This window comes from Lytechinus pictus, chromosome 7 (genome assembly GCF_037042905.1).
Source record: "Lytechinus pictus isolate F3 Inbred chromosome 7, Lp3.0, whole genome shotgun sequence".
In the NCBI taxonomy this organism is placed as follows: Eukaryota; Metazoa; Echinodermata; class Echinoidea; order Temnopleuroida; family Toxopneustidae; genus Lytechinus; species Lytechinus pictus.
The window spans coordinates 45,912,022-45,934,372 of record NC_087251.1 but is presented as its reverse complement, the minus strand read 5'-3'; the positions used below and the strand labels follow the sequence as shown (position 1 = coordinate 45,934,372).

The window sequence follows — 22,351 nt, the reverse complement described above, 5'->3', positions numbered from 1 at the left end:
CAATATGGGAAATCAAATGATTTAAAAAGACCATTCGAGTCTATCTAATTATTGTTAGTTATTCCTGCTGTCAGAGCTGTAGCAAAAGGGGGGTGTGGGGGTGCAACACTCCCCATTGCTCCGATATTGTCAGTAAAAATGTGCTCTTATCAGAAAAAATTGAGAAAAGAGACGAGGGGAAAAAGGCGAATAATAGAAGAGATACTTTCAGGTAAATAATGACCTCAATGACCTTTGACCTTGTGATCCCAAATACTAATCAGAACATTGGGTGATTTCAAGTTCAGTGTTGACCTTTTGGTGTTGGGTTAATTTTTACATGATTATAACACCAAACAATAAAATGAAGATGGTCTCGAAAAGTCACTCACTAGTTGTTGAGATGTCAATAATGTGATCTGGATCAGTTTTACAAACTCTGAATAAGTTTTGGAGCTAGGGGAAGCAATCCAAATTCCAACACCAACACCAAAGCCAACACCGTACTTGAAATCACTCATTATCACTCCTCCATGTATATGTTTATTAAATGCATACTACTATATGCATATGAAAGAGTTTAAGTTGATTGGAATGGACAGACGGGCGACCGAAAACCATAAAGCATCCAGCAACCACCTATGGTGGCCGGATGCATAATAATTAGCACTGATACCTACTGTAAGAAAAGTTTTGCCCCAAGGTAATAAAACTTGGAGTATCAAATAGTCATGTTCAGGGTTCCCAGCTTTTCAAGAAAGCAAAATTCCCTGATTTTTCCCTGATGAAGTTTAAAAATTCCCTGATAACTATTTAAACCCATTCCCAGTTTTGCATGTTTTCCAAGTTGTTGCAGTGAATTACATGTATTTCCAGTATATAAACAATAATGTAAAACTAATTAGTCCCACCATAACCTGTCATTCAATGGATGTTGTTTTGATATGCAACAAAATATAACAGAGTCTGACAGACTATCATGCTTCCGACTTTTGGGGTGATCAAAATTCCCTATTTTCCCCTCATTTGAGGCATTTTTTTATCGAATTCCCTGATTTTTCCCTGACCGGAAAAAAAGTAAAATAAAATTCCGTTATTTCCCTGATGGGCTGGGAACCCTGATCTTACTCATCTTCTACATCCACTCACCCTTTTGCCCCAATGACTGTCCGGAGTCCCAGTGGAGAAGCAATGATGATATCGGCCGAGTAGAAGGTGGAGTAGAGTTTGAAACTCTTTCTTGTGATGGAAACGCCCATTCTGAAGTGATCGTCATTGTTTCCTTTGAACGTAGCTTCCCAGTCCTCTGTTTGTGAAACAGGACATGCAATCAATCACAATTTGGCAATGGCCAATCACAATCATCGCTGCATGTGCACATTGCTCAACACTTACCTATCAGTAAGCAATTTACATATGGCACAGACCTCTGTTAAGAAGACCACTGTATATGTGATTTTTCTCATAGTGAGGAATAGTCGAACATAATGATCAGAAAATTATTTGTGGGCATGTGTGCTGGGGCATGTGTGCTGGGGCATGACATGAGCAAAAATAACAATGAGAACACAACTGTAATGCGCATGAATATACTGAATACATTTTAAAGCGCCATGTACTGTTAAGGTATGAAACATTTGCGCTAGTACAAGTGGTACTTAAAGGACAAGTCCACCCCGACAAAAAGTTGGATTTGAATAAAAAGAGAAAAATCCAACAAGCATAACACTGAAAATTTCATCAAAATCGGATTTAAAATAAGAAAGTTATGACATTTTAAAGTTTCACTTAATTTCACAAAACAGTTATATGCACATCCTGGCTGGTATGCGAATGAGGAGACTATGACATCATCCACTCACTATTTCTTTTGTCTTTTATTATATGAATATGAAATATTCTAATTTTCTCCTCATTGTCAAGTGAAAAAGTGATTAATTCTTCCCTGAACATGTTGAATTAGCATTGTTTAATACTATATGGTTCAGTCAAGTCGGTTCCTATGGTCAAATCTGTAAAATTGAAATATTGTATAATTCAAACAATAAAAAACAAAAGAAATAGTGAGTGATGGACATCATCGACTGACTCATTTGCATGTCACTGAGTTGTGCATATCACTGTTTTGTGAAAAATAAGCGAAATTTTAAATGCCATAATTTTCTTATCTTACATACGATTTGGATGAAATTTTCAGCGTTATGCTAGTTTGATTTTTCTCTACTTATTCAAATCAACATTTTGCTGGGGTGGACTTGACCTTTAATATAGACACTCTGCACTCTCAAGAGTCAAGATATATTATTATTGTTCTCATCACATCACATAGTGTTGTAGTCTACACCATGCTATTCTAGAAAAGTTCATCCACAGAATCTAGAATCTATTATCTCTCAGAGATAACATAAATAAACCCAATACATACAAAAGTATGAAGTACTAGAACAAATATTGTGCCCTAAGAGACATGACGTCAACTATTTTTTTCCAAGGACTGTGCCCCCTCAGGAATAAAGTTGCATTCATGTCACTTCTGGTACCATAGTTTGACATTTCCATAAAATATGTATGTCCGATCCCATATGAATTGGCTCTTCCTAAAATCTTATAGTTCATTTGGATGATTGTTATGCTCTCAAATCATCATGGCTTGAGCAATTCTTGAAGGGAAGTAAAAATGGAGTGAAATGGGGGTTCGACATATACAAAAGTTGATTATTCTCTAGAAATTCCAAGATTCCAACTGAGACTCTCCCTCTCTACTTTACACCCCCTATCTTCTCTAACCTGGTTTGGGAAACTTGGACGGTCTCCGATCTTCGGCTCCGTATTCATCAAAGAACCTCTTGCGGTGGCTCATGCTCTGGTTCGATGGGACCAGGATCTTGGCCATGGTCTTGATGACCTCCAGGGCCGAGCTTCTGAACGGGACTAGGATCAGGACCCTTGGTCTGGTCAGACCCCGATCCCTCATGGACCTGGTAAGGTTGACAAACAGTTTAAAAGCAGATTATCCTTTATTTTCATGGGGAAATTGACACCATTCTGATATGCATCACCCAGAGTGGAACAAGATTGACTACCAGCAGACAGTATCTAATGCCACTGGAAATTGCCTTATGGTAAAGTCATTATATCCCAATTCCTAGTCTGACAGTTACCGGAGGCTAAGGCGTTGCCAAAGAATTTCTCAATGACACAGATTTTGCTTTTCCCCAAAGACGTCTCTGATGCAGGCATCTTCAATGCTTTCTTGAAAGTCTGGGATCAGCAAATAATCATCTACTTCCCATGAAAGCTAATGACAATATGTACGTAATAATAGTAATAAAAATATCTTAAATTTGTATAGCGCTTTATACAATGTTTCTATGCACTACATACTATTACCCCAACTTAAATACTGCTACACTGATCGGCGATTCGGCATTCAAGGAATTCTCTCTTACCGGTTACCCATTTACTACACCTGGGTGGAGAGTGGTAACTGTTACATTGATTTAACCCATTGTGATTCAAGAGCTTCCTTATTTTAAAATCTGCAAATATGAAGTATTGTATAATCAGACAATAAATACAAAAGAAATAGGGCGTGTGTGGCATCATCAAATCCCGCATTTATATATCACCATGGTATGCATTTACCCATTTTGTGAAAATAAACCAAATTTATTTTACATTAGAATTTCATTACATTTTCAGTTTTGTGCTTGATGATTTTTCTCCTATTCTTCAAATAGACTTTTTGTTGGGAGTGGAGTTTCCCTTGAAGTACAGAACAAGTTAGATTAGAAAGTGATAGGGTAAGATTGCCTTCCACTAAAAAAAGAGGGGGCGGGGGTGGGCTGTCTTCTACTTACTCTGTATCAAGATCTGGATTTGCTGTCAACATCTGGTTGTGTTTCAGGACAACATTCCTGGATCTAAAATCATTTTTTTTAGTAAAAGAAAATATATAGGATTCTATTTGAATATGCATGTATTCTGTTACGCATACATGGCGAATGGGTTTCATAAGATGGACTTTTAAAATATGGAAATGATCTGCTAAATAAATGGTAAGATTGAGAATATCTAATAATTCACAGGGGAATGATCATTTCAATATGCTGGGCCATTCCGAGGGAATAAACTCCTAAAAGACATCTGCAATATTTCTTGTCTTACCACTTTCAAAAATTCACTGCAAACCTGGTTGTTCCCACAAGCTTTTAAGTAAATACAATTCTTCCCTCTCTATAATTAGGTTTCCATTTTATTTCTTCTATTCTTAAATGCACCATGGGTATCTTTTCATGATGGATACCAGCGTGTTTCAAATATTCATATTACCATTATTATCATTATTATTATTATTGTAATTGTTATTATTATTATTATCATTACCATTATTATTATTATTATTATTATCATTACCATTATTATTATTATTATTATTATGATTATTATTACTATCATTATTATCATTATTATTATTATCATTATCATTATTATCATTATTATTAATTGAGGAGAGAAATTATAAGAATGGGGGGATTGCAAACATAAAAAAATAAGAGACAACAAAAATAGACAAAAAAGTCTAACGTAGATATAGAAAGAGGGAAATTAATGAAAATTACAGAAGAAAACAAAAGGTACAAAAAACTGATAAAATACATACTTGATAATGTAACTGAGTACATGGAGACAATACACCAGCCTAACCTCCTCTTCATTCTGGTAGTTCCTCTCAGGATAAACAAGATCCTGTTATGAAATCACATGAAGAGTTAAGAATTATTGCAAATATTATCATACAGTATATGTTAAAATTTCATTATGAATTGTTTTGGTATTTTTTCATTTAATGTGCTAATATTGGAAAGAAAGTGGAAGCGTCGTGGTGTAGCGGTTCTGACTCTCGCCTTGTAATCAGAGGGTCGTGTGTTCGAATCCCACCATGGCCTAGCGTCCTTTGGCAAGGCGTTAATTCACACTTTGCCACTCTCCACCCAGGTGTTAAATGGGTACCCGGTAGGATGTGAAAGCCTATATGTAGTATGCCTAGCAATTGAGTCTTGGAACTCTTGTTGGAATGCTCCCCAGGGAATGGGGAAGGTGCATACATTGTATGTGGGCATGCAAGGATCCGATGACCGGGGTAATAATATGTCTGTATGTCTGTAAAGCGCTTAGAGACGTCGTTCCGATGTATTAAGCGCTATATAAATGCGGAATATTATTATTAGCTTTCCTTACGACCATCACCACCACCTTTCTTCATCACTTCTATCATAACCATGATGATAATCATCATCATCTGGTTCCCTTCTTCATCATCGCTATCAATACTACTGTCATCATTCTTATAATAATAATAATAATTTTTTTTTTTTTTTTTTTTTTTTTCTTTTTTTTTTTTCCCCGGTAATTTAGTTGATAGGCAGAAAACTGAGCGCTTAGAAACACCTGTATTAAGCGCCCTACAAATGTTATAATTATTATTATCATTCTTATCATCATCAGTATGACTATTACCACAATCAGCACCACCATAATCATCATTAGCAGCATCAGCAATACCGCAACGACAGTGATCACCACTACCAACATCATCACCATCACTTTCATCATGATAATCATCTTCATCATCACTGTCATCATCATCATAATCATCATCATCACTGCCATTATCGTCATCATCATCATTACAATCAGCACCATCATTCTCATCATCATCATCATCATCATCAGCACCATCCTCATCATCATCACCATCACCATCATTTATCTAAGCAAGCACTTTCCCCTTTGAAAAGGGGCAAGACATTTTCATCATGAAAAGCAAACTGACACCATGTCGAACACTGAACAGTACCTGATAAGAATTCATAATGGAGAAGAGTTCTTGTTGGAGACGCGATAGATTAGCCTCCGAGCCTGCTTCAATGTAACCCTTATTGGCTTCTTTCCAAGAACTAGATACTCGTTTGGGGACCTAGGGTTGTCAAAGATTGAAATTACAATAAATATCATAAAATATATGACACAAACTGACAAAAAACACATTGGAATATTTTTTGGAAGGATTTACTGGAATTTATGATAACAAGACATACGGGACCTAGGGTTGTCAAAGATTGAAATTACAATAAATATCATAAAATATATGACACAAACTGACAAAAAACACATTGGAATATTTTTTGGAAGGATTTTATGGAATCTATAATAACAAGACATACGAGGGAACTTCTTAAACATGACATCACAAATTAAAAACTATAAAAATCAACAACTCCCTTTTTCTTTGATAGCTTTCCATCAAACCACCACTAGCAATTTTCTTTAAAAGTTCTGCTGTACACGGTGAACTTCCCATAAAACTTCCAATATCTTAAACCCTAGGGCATTGTACTCAACAAGAAGGCATTTACTTACATGGAGAGACTTGAAGTCAGTCTCCTTGGATAACTTCATTTCATCTCGAGATACATCATCGTAACAAAAACAGGAGAGTTTACCCAAGCGTGGCCACTAAAAAGGAAATAAATCAACAAAACATCATGTACATATATTTAACTTTTTTTTTAAAGAGTTAAGAAATGCTTATCTTTAGCAATACAATGACCTACAATCTTGTCAACCAATCTGGCCGATGTTTAACAAAGATTTCATTGCAAATAAAAATGACAAGATTTAGCTTGTTTTTTGTTTTATTTATTTATTTGTTTTTTATGTATTAATTTATATTCATTTATTCATATATTAATTGATTTATTCATTCATTTTATATGAACATCTTTATCCAGGATAACATGTTCAGATTAAATTTTTTTCAGCATGGTCCTATTAACCGTAATTTTGGAAATTTCCCCCCAAAGTGAATGCCGCTATTCCAAGTCATTACTAGATTATATGAATGTGTATGCTCTAAAACAGTAATGATGTGAAGAAGATCATATAAAAATGTATGATAAAGGATAAATATTGTGAGTTTGCATGAGAATTTATTTATTTCAGCTGCCAGATACCTTTTCTTCAAATACGTTACATGGCCTCCCTTTACCGAACTTGCTGATGACGTCTTCACTGAGTTCATAGTTGATCCTTTTATAGAATGGATCTGAAATATCAGGGAAACAATGCTTGCATAATCAACACTTGCAACTAAATACCAAGGATGAAGTTACGAACATTCAAATCGACTTTCTCAACTTTACATATTCTGTTAGTAAAACTTAGACTGCAAATGCTAAAGACCAAATGACGATAAAACCATTTATTAGAGACAAAATGGGTTTAGCCCACGTAAAGTAGATCAACTGTTTGTAGAGTAGACCAAGTGAATATTGACTGGATCAACAATTTTCAACTACACAGCCCAACACCCGATTCCCATCCCTTAATTCATCTCACAGACCTGCCAACCTCTGGGATTGATAAAGTGTATTCTGTGATTTAAAAAATTGTATTTTTCCCCCAAAAAGTGTATTTCATAATAAAATGTGTGGCGCACTCGCTCATCGCGGCGCTCAAGCTGCATGCAAGCTAAAATGCGCACTGCTCTTGCAGATGAAAAAAAAAAACATTTAAACATGTGTATATCTCACCCTGGTTTTAACAAAATGATTGAAAAAAAAACAAGTTACCTGAAATTACATTGGTCTAATAACCATATTTGTGTAAGTTTTATGAAATAGAGACATTTAGAGATGAAAAAAAACGTACTAAATACGCCAAAAACGTACTGGTTGGCAGGTCTGATCTCAGATGGAGGTTGGATTTCCTATCATCGCATGTAACTCTGCTTCATGTTAATTAAGTGTTGCAATTAAATGGTGCCAAAGAAGATTGAAATAATAAGAAACAATAACGTCTCTAGAGATGTGAACCTATGCATCTTTATCAAATTAATGGTTGATGACATATATATGCTTAGATACCTTTGTGTACTTGTCCTTGATCGTCGTCTTTTCCATCGTCACTGCCATCGTCATCATCATCTAATTCACTAGATGATGCAAGTTCCTCTTCATCTTCTCCTCCTTCCTCTTCCTCTTCCCCCACCTCCTCCTCTTCTCCCTCCTCTCCTCCATTGCTGTCACCATCTCCTTTTCTTGATAATCCATTCTCTCCAGTTTGAACTTCCCCAATTTCTTCATCATTGTCCTCTTCATCCTCGATGTCGCTGTCATCATCATCATCTTCGATGGCGCTGTCGTCATCATCTTCGATGGCGCCGTCATCATCATCTTCAAGGTCGCTGTCATCATCATCATCAACCTCATCATCGTTGACACCATCTTCACCAATGGCTCCTTCCTCATCTCCAATTTCACTTTCAGAATCCTCCTCATCTGAAAAACAAACAAACATTTTTGCACAATTTGCTATATTAAAGCTATACAGCTACATTTTTTGTGATATATCTTTACTTGAAAGCCTTGCACCACAGCGTTTTCATGACTTTTTTCTTTTTAAGTCTCATATGTCTGTTGAGACATTTGTGATATCAGGGTTCAGAGGTTACATAGTGTATTTTAACAGCATGTCAGATCTAAAATTGCTTCAGAACATGAATAAATTTTAAAACTCAATGCAAACTCCTACAGGTTTCTAGCAAAAATACGTAAAAGTATCATTATTGGTACTTTTTTCTGATTTACAAGTGAAATGCTCCTGGCAGTTTAGCCTGCATTACACAATTCAATATATCAGCATTACTGACTTGAAATATCAAACACTGTTTTCACAAAGATTGCAGAACTTTAAATCTTCAATACTCCCTTATTTTTCCAGATTTTGATGAAACTTTCATCAATTTGCTAGTTTCATTTTCTCGGTTAATATTATTTTTAGCCTGGAGTACCCTCTAAGTATGTACATGTATGTCATACCCGACAGATCATCATCCTCTGCCACATCAGCACCCAAATTAGCAAGCAGCTCTTGATAAGGGGTCATCGTCTGTTGATCTTCCTCATCAGAAGAAGACGATTCCTGCAAGAGACAAGGTACAATCTCTCTTTACAATGCAAATGTTAAGCGGAAATAAGAAATATACCTTTACCTTAAGGGCTATTCCACGGTTACTCACGTTACATTTGGAGACACCTTGACTCATACTTGGAGCTGTAACTCCATTATTATTGATAGGAACTAAACATATCTTTATCACAACATAGTATGCAGTCTGACTATCCTTTGTATAAAAACAAAACTTGGGAAATTTCATTATGCTCCTGGCAAATCTTTGAAATGTGTCGGTTACTCATGTTACATTATTTGGACATGCATAAAATGAAAAGTGGACATAAGTGAAAAGTGTCCTCATGCAAGGTTTTTATGAAAGTTGATTATATCCATTTCAAAGAAGTATATTAGGGAGACAAATTTGTATATAATTCAAAAAATAAAGAACACATGGTTTTTACTAGGGGTGCAGATAAAGTGGTTACTCACGTTACGGTTCAGATGGGCTATATGTACAAAGACACATTGAGCTCATGTCCACCAACCTATGGAATTGCCCTTAAGCCCACAGCATCCTGCACAATCTGATGCAACCAAATTTTCCAATAAATTGCATTTTGAATTAAATATGAAAGTTCTAACGTGTAAAAACATCTTTGAAGTTCGGACTTTGAAGTGCTTGACGTTTCAGAAGTATAATTAGTTTGCCTTTTCACAAAACATTCAGCAAAGTTTAGTGTTGCAAATATCAATGAAGCAACTGCAATTTTAGCTAGCAGAGAATGTTTCCATTTTCAAAAATTGATATTGATGTTTCTATTTTTGTCTCATCATTACAGTGTTTTAATGTAGTACTGGTATGTCTCCATCCATCACACAAATTTCAATAATTGATCATAAATCTACTTTGTTCCTTCGTACCTACAGTGTATAGGAGCAGGAAAAATATCACACCAGAGCAAAGGGCTTATTCACCGTAGAAATGCTCCCAAATGCCCTGGAAAACTAACCAAAAAAAGAGCCCCTGAAATTTCAATAGGGTCAAATGTAAACTGTAATACAATGTAGCAAAGTTTGGAAGGTGACCTGATGAAGTAGCCCTGGAAATTTCTTCATAATTATTATTTTTACACAATTATTTATTTCTTCTTCAAAAGTGAATAATTCTTTCACTGGACCTGATCAACATATATTTTAAATGATATTTACCTCTTGAAATGCTGTGGATGGTCCAGCTGTCTTGTATTCTTGAGTTTCCTCTTTCTTTGCATATCTAGATGAAAAAGAAACAAAAAGACATCAGAAAATGAAGACTCCTCGAGTAATTGAAATTTCAGTGCCTGGCCAAATGGGGTCTTTTGCCTTTGGCTGTGACCTTCGCTTATTAGTGTTTTCTTTTTCATGACCAATCACGATTGATACTGTCTTGGGACTGTCTCCTTCACTTCTAGTACCGATGTGGTCAAAACAGAGCAGTACAACAGACAACAGTGTCCACAGGTAGACATTTCCATAAAAAAAAAACAGCATTTCTACTAAAAAGCATTAGACTAGAGGCACTCACACTAGTGCGAGGTTATACTAACCTCATCATACAAAGAACTGCATTTGGCAGTGGATTTCTAACTAGTGGGTTGCGAGTGCTGCGAGCCTGCGACGCAATTCTGCTACAGCGAAAGACTATAGCTACAGCGAAAGACAAAGAAATCAAGATGGCGATGTAAACACGGTGTCGGTGGCAAGTTTTGATTTCATTTTGAAACAAGAATTCATTAAAAATGAGAAAAATATATTGAAAAGACGGGGGAAAACTTGCCACCGTTTTATTTTACGTCGCCATCTTGATTTCTTTGTTTTTCGCCAAGCTAAGGGCAGGCTACAGCACGCATATCGCGATTGCTAAGATTTCATTGGTTGGAATATTCATATCAAATGTTCTTACAATTTCTTTGAAATTCGGAAAGGGTCTAAGTTCACTCATATGATCTCACCCATGGGTTCAATTCATCTCGCGTGCGAAGGATTCATATGCACCTGGTGCACGCGAATCTTTCACACCCTTTTTGCTGAAATAACTATGACATATCATTATAGCTAAGATTTCTAATTGTGCTATGACACTTACCGAACCATATGGATCGTTTGTTGAATTCTCTTTGCTGTTTTTTTTAATTAAAAAAAAAGCATTTTTGCTTGATCTTCGCGTAGATGCCTCCTGAACAGCGTGGACATCAGTTTTTGCCTAAAGAGGGCACGCGATATTCACCCACGGCTACATCTCAGCCGCCGACTACAGAATAATTGAAGGCACGGCGCATTCAACAAATAACGTTAATTTACGAAAAATTAATACGAGGACTTACAGAATGAAGTCCTCCTACGAAACTTACGAAACGATGTGAAGTCAATTCCTCATAATTTGATGAATATCCCTCAAAATGTGTCATTTAAGCGTTGATTTTTCTTCTCGTTGACAAAATACGAGAGCTACCTTTCTAGCTCTCAAATTTTTTGTCTAACGAGCGAAAGAGGGCGCGCGATTTATCTTCATATCAAAGTCACAATTGAAAGACTAGACACAGAAATTATCTTACACGTAAATCGATGCAAAGCGTTACGCGAAGTCGGCAAAGTGTTCAATCTTTTTACTGTAAAGACTTTGGTGGAACGTTAATTGACAAACGAACGGTAGCACTTGCGGGGCTTTGTTCAAGGTACATAGAATTTTCTATATTTTTTGTTTAATTTGTCATCGTTTTGAATATTTCCAAAAAGTATTATCGTCAGCAAAAATAATAAAAAAGTATGTTTTTTAAGTTATTGCATTTATTGGGGTCTCTATTTTATCAAACAATTATTGGAATTGTGCAAACAATGAATCATGAATCTAGTTTAAAAAATACCACCAAGCTGAATTAAGGTTGCGAACTGTATTAGAGCCACCAACGACCTTCCTTTTATTTCCGTGGAAGAGACGTGCGAAGCCACTTTCCAGGCAGAGGTAAGTGATTTTGCTCTTTTTTGTGTCCTTTTTAAATTAAAAAAATATGTTAAAAATTGATAATGGAACGCTTTCTACCAGAGAAAGCCCTGGTGAGTAGCGGAATGGGTATCGGCTTACATCATTCACGTTATGAAGCGATGTTAACGACAACTCTAAAATCCACTACAAAAACAGGTTGGTTGTGCGAGATTCGTATAGCATATACTAACCTCGCAATAGTGTGAGTGCGCGATGTTATTCATATGCCGGTTTGTACCGTTTGTCTGCAGCTTGTAGCTGCATTCTACTTTCTAGGCGCTCGGCATTATTTTCTTGCTCGTTCAATCTACTTTCATCATCATCTGTCAAAAGATGGCGTACTTTACCTATAAGTATATACATGAAATGCAACCTGTTGATTTTTTTTCTACAATTTCCTATGCGCCGACAACTTAAATCGAGACTGTTCGATAGGAAAAATCGCATTTCAATTGTTGTTTGCGTGATTTCCACCGCAGTACTTGGACGGACAGACGGAGTATCTTGGCCAAAATTTGGAGGTAAGCATTAAAAAATCATTTTTACAAATAATTTCGAATAAATTTATAATTATAATTAAAATCAAGCTAGATGATTGTTGTACTTTGGTGATTGATTGGTGGGGATTTTTTACCTGATTGCTAAGAAAGCATGAATGCTTGTAAGCAAGCAACCAGAGGACCGACGGCTTAAGTTAAGGTCCTCTCCGAAGGACCTGGTAATGAGGTTTAATGCCTTTACCAAAGGGCATTAGCGCACCAAGTGGGAATCGAACCCGGGTCACTGGAATACGAATCCCCCGCTCTACCGACTGAGGTCTGAGCTATCGCACTCACACGTATTGCGAGGTTAGTATATATTACTATTGGAGCTATCGCGCCTCCTTAAATTCATTACGTATAGGACCTAGGAAATAAAATATGTTGAACTTTTTGCCGTGTTTCATTCCCTGACATTTGTGTGATGAATGAAAACGTCAAAATGCAATATGAAATCACATGCGTTGTGCGAGGTTAGTATACTAACCTCGCATGTTGTGTGAGTGATATGATCTAGTGTACTAGTAGTAGTAACGAATCAGTGCCAGTGCAGTGTGCGGGCTTAGTTAGAGACTACCGCGTACCGGTACACTGACTGCACCCGTGCACGAAATACAGGCAGTGGCTAGTGGGACTGTGACTGTGAGAGAAAAGGTCGGCCGCGACTGGCCTGGGACGACATCTTTTTTAACTTACCGCAGTTTTTCTCGTTCAATGCGCTCCTTGTTCCATTTGCTGATCTTCTCTAGACTTATTTTCCTTCTCTTTTTCTTCTGACCAGTGCCACCTCCTCGAAATCTCCTTTTTGATCGGGCCATGCTTCGATATATTTTTTGCTTTTTCTTCAACACCTTCAACACACACGTTTTTAAGAGAACTACGATAGCTCCTAAGTTTCAAAACAAAAGGGAAAAAATTACAATGCACACAATATCTCGAGATATCAATATCCCTATATTGGGGGGGGGGGGAATTAAATGTATTGCTGTACACATGCGTGGCCAAATTTTTTCCGAACACCCCTTAAACGCGTTTGTCTCTGTGTGCAAAATAACCCCCTAAACACGTTCTTTCGCGGGCTTTACTTGCACATTTTGGCCCCTAAACAAGTTGTCGCCAGAATATGACCCATGCAGCTAGGGGAAAAAGCTTGGGGGGAAACATATCCTAAACACGTTTGGCTAGTCTTTAAAAAAAAAATACCCTAAATACGTTTGGCCCTGCAATTGACCATTGCCAATCTTTCAAAATCAATGTTTTTGATACCCTGAAAAAAAATAATAAACAAGAGAAAATAAAAAGAAAGAAAAAAGTAAAAGAAAGCTGAAAAAAAGATCGTTGTTATAGTACCCCTATTAAGTGACTCTCTAATGATGGAAAGCGACTCTCTGATAACGGAAGAAGATCGAAGAAGGAAGAGAAGGAAAAGAAGAAGAAGGAGAAGAGAATGTCTCGTCATCTTAAGATCATCAGCATCATTTACTCTTTTAAGAAAATGTCAAGGGAGTTATTACATATGGTTCTCATAAAAACCATGATTTTTGTTTTACTTCATTATTCATTTAACTTCTTTATTAATTACAAACCAGATTTACAGTTTGGAGGGGATTTGGGGCAGATAATACCAGAATTATCACTTTTAAAAATGGATAGTCTGCTTCATAATTTCACTAAAAAACTACCTGTATATACATTTTTGTAAAAATTCTTTATTCATTTCCTTTTAATTGTCCATCTAAGAAATCCGATTGCAACCCCAATAGGTATAGCCTAACTGAAAACCTCGCAAATGGTAAATGGGCTAATTCCAAATCACTAGATTACCCGAAGGGGGAAATGGGGACAGACTACCCCCCCCCCTCCTCATAATCTTTTTCTTATGCTTAATGGTAGTGACCTTTAACCCTTTTTTTTTTAGTTGTGAGATTAATTTCGACTGGACAGTGATTCCAGAAATGACCTCTTTTTTTCTTTTTTTTTTGCTAGTGAGAAATGATTGCCCCTCCCAGAGAGGTTTTCTAGCCTTATAAGACTCCACTATTACAGATCGTTATTACTCACCATGTGACATTGAACCCAAAATCTTATCAGGGTCCTGTTTCATGAAGACTTGTTATAATATCCGATGCACAATTTCTAAAACAAGTTTACTCTTAACCAACCAAATTTAATAATTTCAGTAGCTTTTAACAGTTCATGCAAATTTGTTATTATAACAAGTTTTATGAAACAGGCCCCAGATCGTCGTCACTCAAATATGCATTGAATGAGCAATGTCTGTGGTCAAATCAAAGCTGTTTGAATGCATTGTCTTCAAACGATTCTTCAGTTTTCACAAGAACAAGATACTTTCAGGTATAATAATGACCCCTATGACATCATCAGGACCCTATTTTACTTTAAAATCCAATCACTTATCAGATAATTGTCCTACCAAAAATGCTGACATCAATCAAGTTGGACATTTCAGTGTTCCTACTCCCCCCCCCCCCACCCCCCCCCCCCAAAAAAAAAAATCAAATGGTAAAGCATAACACAATTGTAACAAATCAGATATTACTTTCATTCTGATATACGTATTTATGTTATTGTCACTGGGCTGTTAAAACCTCATACTCTCAATATTTAAAACTTGTGAGGGTAGCTGTGCAGTTATAGAATGCTGTATTTTAGAAGCATGACCATGGCGGCAATCTCAAAATTATCTCATATTGTTTGACAACAGTCTCCTAATTCCTGTAGAGAGTACTTTCTCGGCAAGAGAAGTTTGCTATTTATGTCATAACTATCAAATCATGCTTCTACTAAGCTGCCCTCAATTTTTTTTACAATTTGATATACTAGGTTTCAGCAGCCCTTACAATGCCAATTCGTCTACGGCCAATTCATCCACTCACCACATGGTCTACTTTCATTTAGTCTAATGCCATTCTGTCCATCAACATTTCGTCTAAAAACCGTTTGGTCAAATAACCATTTGGTCCAATCATCACTTCGTATAATCACCATTTCGTCTCATAACCAGTTGGTCTAATATCCATTTCATTTTCATTCATTTTGCACAATTAACACTTAATATGGACTAAATGGCTATTGGGCCAACTGGTTATTAGACGAAATGGTGAGTGGACAAATAGGCAATTAGACCATGTGGATAGTGGGACGAACTGATGGTAGACCAAATGATAGTAGACGAGTTGGCGATTGGACAAATTTGCAGAAGACAAATTGGAAACCTAGCATACATACGCATATAATGAAAGTTCTGTTTTGGAATGTAGAATATAGAAACAAAGGCAGCAAATAAAGCTTCATTAAATGAAAATGAAATATGAATTTTTGGCCATAGGCCTTCATTAGCTATGATGAAATTATTATTATTATTTCAAGTCTTGTATCAAGCAAAAAGAGCCAAAACATGTATATCTTCATTATATATGTGTGTGTGTATGTGGATGTTCTGAGAGTCAGTGAAATAAAAATACTGAAAATCAAATCAAAACATCTGGTCTTTACACAAAGAAATTCATGAACTTTTGCCCATATATGGCTTTATCAAGTGTTTAATTTAAATTAAATTTGAAAATGCGTCATGTCATGATCATGATAGGTAAACTGCGTACTCTCTCTGCTAACGCTGTTGGTGTTAGCACACCAGACAGAGGGGCGATCATTATGAAACAAAGAAAAAGAAGATAAGCGCAAAGGTGAAAGAAGAGGGAAAGACGAGTGGAGAAAGAGTGTTAAAAAAGAAAGAAAAAGAAAGAGAAAGAAAGAGAAAAAGAAAAGATCAATAAATATTCATAAATATACAAAATATATAATTTGAGAATTACTATATGAGGACTGAGCATACATGCCATGTCCCATGGGAAATTATCCATGAAAATATGAGATGTCCTTCACAGATCTGGAAGATAAATCATCAAGATTTTGACATTGATGACCTTAATCAATAACCATGCTCAGATGGATTAACTGTGCCATTCCACATTAAGAAGAATGTGTTCATCCCTTTCCTTTTGCTTGACAAACTCGATGAGCACCTCTTTTTCCAATATGCATTTGCAGCCTTGTTTGAACCTTTCAGTGTCCCTATTGTGAGGATCAGATTGTCTTCTTTCCACAGTTCTATTAGCATAGACATGTAATCATCAAGTTCCTTTCTGAGACCTTGACTGAGTGACAGCTCTTAGGATGTCATCCATGATTCCATCACGATTTTCCTTGGAAATCTGTAGGAGGAAAAAAAATGTTAAGAAATTTGCACTACATGGAAACATATTGATCTGAATTAAGCTCCCTGTCTAAATAGTTTGAATGGGAATCCAACCCAAAAGTAAGGTTGTTTTGAGAGGGGGAAAAACAAGCAGACAAGTGAAAATGTGAAAAATATGAGAATAAGTTATGAATTTTTACAAGTGGTAAATAGTTGAAATTACTTAACACATGGATACTTCAAATTTGCCACATTGGCGATGTCATTCTTCTGTAAGGTAGGAACTACTCTCCAATTTGCTTGAATACACAAACTGGCTAAAATGAAATTAGTCTTCAAAAGTTTTACTTCAAATTACATTTCCCTATTTGTATTCTTTGTGAAGACATAGAATAATATGTTATATGTTATATTTTGATTAATGACCCTGGTGAATATGTACATATGAGAAAACCCACAAATCCCCGAGTATTAACAAGTGGGAAAGTCATCTCTAAACTCACTGACACTTTGTAACAATTCATTTACTGAATTGCCAATTTGAAATTCATTACTGATCTCCTTTTAAAACGGCCAATCTTTCTTATTCATCTTTAAGACTTTCAACTCTTCTGTCTTATTTTTCTCCTCCGTTACACATAAAATATTTCAACCAAGACTGGATTACCCTACACATCATCTTTCATCTGAAATTTGAAACCATCTGTATGTTAACCCGGTAACAGCTGTTATCCATCACCCAGGGTAGAAAATGAAAGACATACTGTGAAGACTTGTACATCAGCTCTGCCGCGGACTTCCTCCACCAGACCAAGAGGGCGTCCTTTAGGCACTGGGATGGTTCCAAAGATGGTTGTGTCAGACTGATCAAGAAGCCTCCGGACTGCTTGGATGAACCCTTGGCTAAAGAGTTCCATCTTACCAATCTCGTCAATTACATAGACTGGTGAGGATTCTCTCTGGTGTGACAGCAAAAGTGACATGAAATTACACAGATGACTTGATTGACCTTCATTGCTAAGTTCATTAGTCTCTATCGTGACTAGAGCCATCACTTTGGGACTGCTTATTACATCAACACACATAAACATAGGTGCGGCTTTAAATTTGCCCATTTCCATAAACTCATGCCTTTCCCTTTTTTCAATAAAGCATCTCGCAATAACTTATACAAAAGTTGAATTTGCTTTAATTAAGTTGATAGTCACAGGGATTACAAAACCCCTCCTTGAATAATGTATGTTTCCTGGCTTCTCAACACAGGAGCTATTGCAGCAAATCTGAATTTTCATCATGGTATCATTCTTCTTTTCACATAGACATAAGTAAAGTTATTCCATCGCCAAATAACCACCTAATAATAATGATAATAATATTTATTATATACTAATAATAAATAAATAAATACAAATACAATGATGATGAATTTGAAATAACATATTTCACAGAGATTTAATGTTCAAAATGAACATACCTTACAAGAAATCATAATTGGTAGATTCAAACCTCACAACTCCTTTTAAAATTATATTCAATGTAGTTATCCCCTCCCTTTAATTGTTCTATCTCACTTTCTTACCTGAGGAGACAATACAGGTAAAGCTAACCGTTCAAACGATGGGAGGTTAACTGTATACTGTCCGACCTTGGGCCCCTTCTGTCCTCTATGCGAATTTCAGTTTGAGTTGGATGAGAGGATAGGAAACAAGAGGAAGAAAAATGCTTGTTAACTTTTTCAGAAGATATGATTAGAAACAAGATGAGGTTTTTTTTTTTTTGGGGGGGGGGATGTTGGGTGTGTGTATGGGTGGATAGATACAAGAATTAAAAGGAATAATATTACAGCCAGGTTATCCAGCAGAATTGTGAGGATTCCTTACATAACCTTACTATTAAAGTAAATTCATATACTAAAATGACAAAGAACATCTATTAAAAAAGGATTAAGTCACCATCAATGAAATAAGAAAAAAATGGACCCCCCTATGAAAAAGGAAATAGTCCCAGGAGTACATTTTTTGCAAAATGTTGACATGAAATTAAGTCCTTTGAAAATAAGATACTTAATTCTTAAATAATAAAATTGAAGTCACATTCCCACTATTTCATCACATTCCCATTATAGATCTTGCAAAAAATATGTAGGCCTAATTCAATTTACTCAAATGTTTATTTATTTCTAATTCTTTTTAGATATTCATTGCTTCAATCAACAAAAAATACGAAAATACAGTATCCATCATGTAAATCAAGATATATCAAAATATTCATACTTACGCATAATAAAGATAACGTACATAAACAACTATAGGCCAAGCCTCAATTTAGTTTAGATTTTTTTTTTTAAGTCTCAATTTCTTTAACATGTTACATACGTGTACATCTCCTTGCCCCTTTGATTGACTCAAAGTTGAACCTTAAAAATTAGGTAGTCTCTATTCTTCAAATTCAAATACTTACCCAATTTTTGCTAATGAACCTCTTTGTTCATCCAATGTAATGATGTCGAAGCCCGTCCTCTTTCCACTCTCTCTTAGTTCCTCTGTGTAGAAACCTTGAAGTGGAATTGATCTTGACATCAGCTCAGAACAGGTTTTCCTCACCAAAGTTGTTTTTCCAACTCCTGCAATCGCAATAAGTAATGTATGAATTAAAAAATACATGACTGAAAACTTTTAATGATCCTAAAATTTCTTTCTGAGCTCGATCGACACAGCCTTGTTGGGTGTGGTTGGTTTGATAATGGGTGATTTCAAGTCAACTTTTTTTTTACCTTTTAGTTTTGGTGTTGGTGTTACTGTTATAGGTCAATTTTTATAGCATCAAACATAAAATGAAATTGGTCCTGAAAAGTCACTCACTAGGTGCTGAGCCGGTACTGTAATATGCAACAATGCAGAAAATCTATTGACATTTTTTCTTTCTGTGATTGTGCATACCCCCCCCCCCTTTAATCAAACTTGAAACCAATTAATGATACAACTAGCTCCTCTTTACGTGTATCCCTGCCCCCCCCCCCTTCTCACATGTCTCAGGCTTCTGATGATGATAATGAAGTCCATTAACCATCTCAGACACTGGTAAGTGGTATTGGTAATTCAACTTGATCTTCCATAAGAGTCCACACAGGAGTCTGACCAGACAGAGTCTGACTTATAACAGGCTTCGAAATAGGGTCAAAACAGCTACTAGACGACTCCAGAAAAACTATGAAAAAAATATCGCTAAGGCAGTTAAATTGAATCCAAAGAGATTTTGGCAATATGCGCATTTCAAAACAAAGATTAGAACTGGAGTGGCATCTCTTAGGAATCCACAAACAGCTGAACTTGCTGAGGGAGATCGAGATAAAGCAGACATTTTACTTGATTATTTTTCTACTGTTTATACCACTGAGCCTCCTGGTGATATTCCTACCACTGCTCAGCATAGTGTAGTTGAAGATTTTGGTGAAATTGTGGTAAATGAAGATAATGTCCTTTCTTTGCTTTCCAAACTTGATGTTTCCAAGTCTCCAGGGCCAGATGGGTTCCATCCTAGGACTTTACGTGAAGTAGCTCCAGCAATTGCTCTACCTTTGAGTATCATTTACCAAACCTCTTTGCAGAAAGGTGTTGTTCCCTGTGACTGGAAATCTGCCAATGTGAGTGCTGTTTTTAAAAAAGGTGATAGATCACTTCCATCAAATTATAGGCCGATAAGCCTTACATGTATAGCTTGTAAACTTTTGGAATCCATTTTACGCAATGAGATCCTTGATCATATGAATTCAAATAGATTTTTCAGTGATAGGCAGTATGGTTTTTTGCCTGGTCGTTCTACTATGCTTCAGTTGCTTAATGTCGTTGATGAGTGGTCTAAAGCTCTTGAAGAAAGGGGTACAATCGATGTAATTTATTTAGACTTTATGAAGGCCTTTGACAAGGTACCTCACCGTCGACTGCTTGAAAAGGTCCGTAGTTTTGGTATAAATGAAAAGGTGATTAGTTGGATCGAGGCATTTCTTGTTGGAAGGAGACAGAGAGTGTGTGTGAATGGCGAGTTCTCAAGTTGGGGACATGTAGATAGCGGAATTCCGCAAGGGAGTGTGTCCTTGGACCTGTGTTATTTTTGTTACATATTAATGATCTCCCAGATGTTGTTACTGGAAGTAACGTTTATCTTTTTGCTGATGATACCAAGTTGTTCAAGTATATAAGAGATCAGAATGATTGCAATTCCCTCCAGAGTGATCTTGACCATCTGAAATGCTGGTCAGAAAAATGGCTGCTGAAATTCAACCCCAAGAAATGTAGTGTACTCTCTATTAGTAACACGCAGGACCGACAGGAAGCTTTTGCATACACTTTAATGAATGATACGCTTGAACATGTCACCTCCGAAAGGGACTTGGGTGTTGTAATTGATGATAAACTCAGCTTTGAAGAGCACATGCAATCTAAGATAAACAAGGCCAACAGGCTAATGGGTTTGATCAGACGAACTTTTGTTTATCTAGACAAAAATAACTTTGCATTGTTGTATAAGTCGCTTGTCCGACCACAAGTTGAGTATGCCCATGCTGTGTGGAACCCCGTACTGAAGAAACATATACATGCATTAGAGAACGTACAAAGAAGGGCAACAAAATTAGTCCCAGAATTAAGGAAGCTTTCCTATCCACAACGACTTAAACAGTTAAAAATCCCAACTCTGGCGTATCGAAGAGTTAGGGGTGACATGATTGAAACATATAAACACTTTAATAATTATGATCTATGTACAAAACTTAATTTAGAAGAAAAATATAGTGAACATACCAGAGCCTGGCAGAGGTCACAGTAAAAAATTGTTCATACCAAGGACAAAGACCCAGAAATATAGGAATTCTTTTTATGTTAGAATACGTAAGACATGGAATAGCCTAAATAATGAAGTTGTCACTGCCCCAAGTGTGCACAGTTTTGAAGCTGCCCTGGATAGATGCTGGAAAAATGAGCCAATAAAATATGACTACGAAAGCCCTGTTCCCGGAAGTGAGCCAGCCATCTTGAGGAGGAAAAACCTAGAACTGAATACAGAGGCATAACTTGCCTACATTCAGAAACTTCCCTAGGTATCCCTAGGTATGTTGTTGGACTGCAACTGTCTTGATCTTGAAGTTGAACTCCACGACCATATATAAATATTTCAAACTATCAAAGTAACTTTTCTTTCTTTACCTGGAGGACCAGTCAAGAAAATGTGCTTGATCCTCCTCGGATTGTTCTTTGCCATACCAAACCCAATCTAGCACCACGGTCCAGGAGGAATTGAGGGATAAAACCAGCGCACAAAACAGGAACTTTTGTTGGAGCCGTAGCTACTACTAAGCAGCTCAGCGGCGCGGCAGCGAACGGTGGCCTAGCACCACGCCAGAGGAGCCGGGCGATCGCACGAAGGCACCCCGTTGGTGGCCTAAGCTCCTGAAATGCGTTGTTATTGATAGCCTAGCTTCCAGATGTATGGTTGAAGAAGATCTATATTATAATAGCATAATTATATTTTGTTAAATAATCTTACGTATTTATAACAACGTGAATTCCTTCAAAATATTCAAAATGTAAGACTATGACGTATTTTTGTCAATACAGTATAAAGTGATATCGGTCGATA

General features: G+C 36.5%; 2 protein-coding genes across 2 annotated transcripts in view; both read right to left on the bottom strand.

Moving 5' to 3' along the window:
- The window catches only part of LOC129264142 (U3 small nucleolar RNA-associated protein 25 homolog), a 26,483-nt gene extending 13,093 nt beyond the window's left edge, over positions 1-13,390 (bottom strand). The window contains exons 1-11 of the mRNA XM_064102891.1: positions 13,195-13,390; positions 10,147-10,210; positions 8,862-8,964; positions 7,908-8,321; positions 6,996-7,087; positions 6,403-6,498; positions 5,840-5,959; positions 4,643-4,728; positions 3,840-3,902; positions 2,767-2,957; positions 1,129-1,285 (exon numbers count right to left, since the gene is read on the bottom strand). Of these exons, the coding sequence (XP_063958961.1) occupies positions 1,129-1,285; positions 2,767-2,957; positions 3,840-3,902; positions 4,643-4,728; positions 5,840-5,959; positions 6,403-6,498; positions 6,996-7,087; positions 7,908-8,321; positions 8,862-8,964; positions 10,147-10,210; positions 13,195-13,316 (1,508 nt within the window). The 5' untranslated portion in view covers positions 13,317-13,390. The remainder of the gene's footprint in view (positions 1-1,128; positions 1,286-2,766; positions 2,958-3,839; positions 3,903-4,642; positions 4,729-5,839; positions 5,960-6,402; positions 6,499-6,995; positions 7,088-7,907; positions 8,322-8,861; positions 8,965-10,146; positions 10,211-13,194) is intronic.
- A 2,440-nt stretch (positions 13,391-15,830) lies between these two features.
- On the bottom strand, positions 15,831-22,202 carry LOC135154806 (cancer-related nucleoside-triphosphatase-like). Its single transcript, XM_064102897.1, has 5 exons — positions 21,919-22,202; positions 19,178-19,340; positions 18,297-18,381; positions 17,482-17,676; positions 15,831-16,733 (listed from the first exon to the last, which is right to left on the bottom strand). The coding sequence occupies exons 1-5, from the start codon at positions 21,971-21,973 to the stop codon at positions 16,653-16,655; spliced, it is 579 nt and encodes a 192-aa protein (XP_063958967.1). The 5' UTR covers positions 21,974-22,202; the 3' UTR covers positions 15,831-16,652.
- Positions 22,203-22,351: the final 149 nt, after the last annotated feature.